The following is a 4,292-nucleotide window of genomic DNA, read 5'->3' as shown; positions in this document are numbered from 1 at the left end:
AACGGCGCTCAAAAGAGCCAAATGTAAACCACGCCCAAGGAAACAGAGCCAACCAATTGCGTCGCGGCTAGTTTTGACCAACTTTCGTGATACGGAAGTCATTGCGAGTTTAGCGTGTCACGTGATTAACAATAATGTACTTTTGACTGTCTGCCGTAGTATCTAAATAAATATCGAATCCAAGAATTTAGATTGTTTCTTAAACATTTATTAAAACTGGTCTTATTAAATCAATTAATCTTCGAAATGTCACACTCGGACGTTTGACTTTTTGCAGCAGCAACAGCGGCCTCTGCCGGCTTAAGTCTGAACTGTTCACTCCATCGTGCTTTTGCTGATACATGCTGCGCCTCAAATTGAGTATAAAGTCGATGGTCGGAGGTTTTGAGACTACGGCAGTGGTAAGTGTGAAATATTTAAGGCAAATGAACATTTCGCCTTAACTTTTTTAGTGGAGCTAATAGTCGTTAGATAGCCACCGGGTAGCATAGCACTTCTTCCTCCTGCTTGCCCCGCCCTTACCCGTGCGCTCCCCTCAGGCCGCGCATGCGCACAGTGCCCCGCTGTGCGCCGCTCTCTCTACTGTTTGCATTGTCTGAGCTGAACGGAGAGCCGGACCGGCGAGCCCGTCCTTCGAATATTAAAAACCCCCACCGCGGCAATGTCGGGCAGGTCGGTCCGAGCGGAGACCCGGAGCAGGGCCAAGGATGATATCAAGCGAGTTATGGCCGCGATCGAGAAAGTACGAAAATGGTAAGCGGCGGTGGTGGAGGGCAAGGCGGGCGGGGGAGACAAAAAGCCGTCTCTGGTTATCTAACGAGAGAAAGCCGTGTTGGGGGAGGAGAGGAAACCGAATGAAAAGAGACAATCGGGGGGCTTTTTACGGTCGAGCGAGTTCGCGGCGCATGTGTGTACCGGCGGAGGGCAGCTGTAGCCCGGCCGCCGAGCAGCTTCTCCTCGCCGCGCGGTGGAAGCCAGGAGCCATTTCGAAAGCAGTCACATGAAGCCGCCTGACGCCGAGCACACACGGCTTTGATCGCCCCGGAGAGCCGCGGTACTCGACCCGGCGTCGTTTGGACGACGAAGCCCTCGACTCGCAGCACTTTTAAACAGTTTTGGGGGTTTAAACCAAGCGCTTTTTGATCGAAGTGAGTAAGCGAACAAGGCTCCGGGGTGACTGTGGGGGTGGGGAGGGGAGCGGGAAGTAGGCTGCTGGGACGGGCGGTGAATGGCTTGACAATTATTTCAATTATTTCTAATTTCTTACTATTACTATCATATTTAATTAGCATGTACACTTGTGTGTGTGAAATCGTCACCACATCTGACCACAATGTCATTTTTGGCTTGGGAGCATATACCCTTGGTCAAAAGGTAAAAAATAATAATAATTGTAAAAGGTCATGCTCAATTAGCATTTACATTAGTAATAGAAAACCAAATATTAAAAACAAGATTTTGCTTCATTTCTCCTGACACCCATTAAACTTTAAAACCCTTTTCCAGCCATGTTGTCAAGGCATATTTAAACTGGGCTTAGTATTGTGCAGTTTTTATGAATATGTATTGCTAACATGGAATTCTGATGTGTCCAGGGAGAAGAAATGGGTGACTGTGGGAGACACGTCCCTTCGTATCTACAAGTGGGTGCCCGTGACGGAGCCCAAGTCGGATGACGTGAGTAGGCTTGCAAAATTCCTGGAATTTAGAAAATGGAATGGTTGCTTAAAAATAGTTTATATCCAGACTAAAACCACATTTTATGCAATGTGTCCCCCTCACATGTGGGCAAGTTCTTGGTTTTACATGGAGGACAAAACAAAATGTTTCTATTTATGTACACTGTTGATAGTAATCAATGAAAGCAATGACAAGGAGTTTGATCGGTGTTTTGACTCTGTTTTTTTCTTCCTTTTTAATGTCTTGAAGAAAAACAAGAACAAGAAGAAGGGCAAGGATGAGAAATACGGTTCTGAGTTGACCACTCCAGAGAACAGTTCCTCTCCCGGCATGATGGACATGCACGGTGAGCGAATCATAAATGCTTTCCTGTTCTGCATTTCACCTTTAGAAAATGTCAAATATTTGTTGTCGAATGTTTAAATGGTCTCCAGATGACAACAGCAACCAGAGCTCCATCGCCGACTCGTCGCCCGTCAAACAGGAAACAAGTTGTAGCACCAGCCCAGCACCCGAGTCCACGGGGGCGTCTCACCGCGAAAACAGCGACGTCAAAACCGAGCAAAGTCCTGACGCTAAGAGGGGTGAGACGGCCCAACAATAATATGCCTTGAAGCAGCAAGAACCAAATCAGTGCAGAATAGGGGACAGGCACAAAGTCAAGAACCTACTCTGCCGTTGTTCCCCAGCACCAAAATACATTTTCCTTCAAGGAGCTCAAATTGGCATTCTTAGCTCATGTCTTGCTTCTGTTTCTGCCATCCTCTCAGTTAAGAGCGTGGCACCGGCGGAAGCGTTGGAGCGTAGCGTCAAGCGAGACGCCGATAAAGACTCCTCCGACAGCAAAGCCGCTCAGGTAACCATGACAACAAATCATCTTTTAACTGCAATGGATGACAAAGCCGCCAATCCAACGTGTTTTTGTTTGGTCTCAGGACGTGGACCAAGAGGCTCCGCCCACCAAGAAGTGCAAAGTGGAGTCTCCGGACTTTGAGGAGAGTTAAAGGTTCCTCGACGCCTCCCCTCCATTAACTCTATTAGGGCTAATGGACTCACACAGACACCCCCCCAACTCTGCCCTCAAACCCCCCCTAGTACCAAAGGGAGACTCAACACCCCCTCCCCAACTAATCCCCCTACTGTCCACCACGGATGTTAGAAATTCGATGCCGCGCTTCCAGTCCACCAACAAGAAGCATCCGCCGGGATCGGGGAGGATTCCGGGGGCTTGGGGGGGTTCCTGTATGGTTCTGCTAGACTGATTTTAGGATTTCTTTTCCTCAGGAGGGTCAACGCACTGTTACGAAAAATGGATCACGGGAAAAAAAATCGTGCTGCTGTTAGTGGAAGTCTCTTCTCTCTCGCCATGGGGACGGTGTCCCGCTTTTTTAATCAAATGCGGCTTGGGGTGCCATCTTTTTAGTTTTGCCTTAAAAATTCACCCTGGACGAGCACCATACAAGTTCAGTTAGCTTAGCGAAGTCAGGAAGCAATACCCCGCTTTTTATCGTCACGCCACCTCATAGGATGAAAGGAAGCCAATCTATGTTACCATCTATTATTTTTGCCTTAAACTCTATTCCATATGAAATAAGGATGATGTCGTTGCACACTACAGATTTAGTTGGTTTAGCATTAAATCCGGAAGCATGTTTTGGGGGGTACGGGTTAATGCAGGAAAGCCAGAAAGATTTGTTCTGCTCTTCCATGCTTGATGGCAACTTCCTGCCCTGTTTTTTTTACAAAATAACCCGGGTGACCTAATAAGGTTAGTGCAGTCCTCACACAGTAGGCAACCAGAAAATAGGACAAACTGAGGCCTGTTTGGCTTGATGCGAAATTTCCGGTCCTGCTTTTTCTTAACAGAATTTTCCAGATGACCATCATCTCTACTTCTGAGAACCTTAGCTGTTTTTGACATTACTGTTTAGTTTTTTCGTGGATTTATCCAGGTGACCGTCATCCTCACACTCAATCCGTTTAGTGTATCTTAGAACGAAGGAAACAATGCTAACTTCCCACTAACATTTTGTTGTTTTCTGGTGCTGTCTAATGGCTCTCTACTTGAACTTCCCGCCGGTAGCAGACTGGCTAGCCGGCTAGCTAGCGGGTGCGCACACATGGTTGGAGAGAAGAGACCCAGTTCAGAGGATGGATTAGCATATACCTCATTCCCAGTCCAGCCGTGCTGGAGTTTCCAATGCTATTCTGACATTGACACAGTGTAATTAATTAGCATTAATTAATAAGCGCGCTCACTTTTTCAACACGTTGTAGCTTTTCACCCATTTGAGCCCAGGAGTCGCTTCTAAGTGTGTTCACAGTGTGAAATCTTTTACCCATTTTTCTCCTTTTCTCTCACACCCTCTGGACCATTTTTGTTTGTTTCACTTTAGAACTTGTACAGCTTTGGTTTGACTTATTTATTCCATCAGTAGTGCTCGGTTTTTATCGTCCAATGGTTTTTGTTTTCTTAATAAAATTCTTAAAATGGACTCTGTTGTCATTGTCATTGCTTGCACCATGTGGATCTTTGAGAATTGAGCTCCCAATTAGTTTCCCTTAGCAACGGGAAATTTGGTTAACATATTTATCACGAGTTGACCCACAAA

At 46.5% G+C, this 4,292-nt stretch overlaps 1 protein-coding gene across 1 annotated transcript; it reads left to right on the top strand.

Moving 5' to 3' along the window:
- The first annotated feature begins 556 nt into the window (after positions 1 to 556).
- bcl7a (BAF chromatin remodeling complex subunit BCL7A) lies at positions 557 to 4,175 on the top strand. Its single transcript, XM_037266270.1, has 6 exons — positions 557 to 753; positions 1,596 to 1,677; positions 1,930 to 2,026; positions 2,115 to 2,264; positions 2,451 to 2,536; positions 2,616 to 4,175. Exons 1-6 carry the CDS (start codon positions 662 to 664, stop codon positions 2,682 to 2,684), a joined length of 576 nt encoding a protein of 191 aa, XP_037122165.1. The 5' UTR covers positions 557 to 661; the 3' UTR covers positions 2,685 to 4,175.
- Positions 4,176 to 4,292: the final 117 nt, after the last annotated feature.

Source organism: Syngnathus acus, chromosome 12 (assembly GCF_901709675.1).
Source record: "Syngnathus acus chromosome 12, fSynAcu1.2, whole genome shotgun sequence".
NCBI lineage: Eukaryota > Metazoa > Chordata > Actinopteri > Syngnathiformes > Syngnathidae > Syngnathus > Syngnathus acus.
Note: the sequence above shows the minus strand (reverse complement) of the source record. Positions and strands in the feature narration are given on the sequence as shown.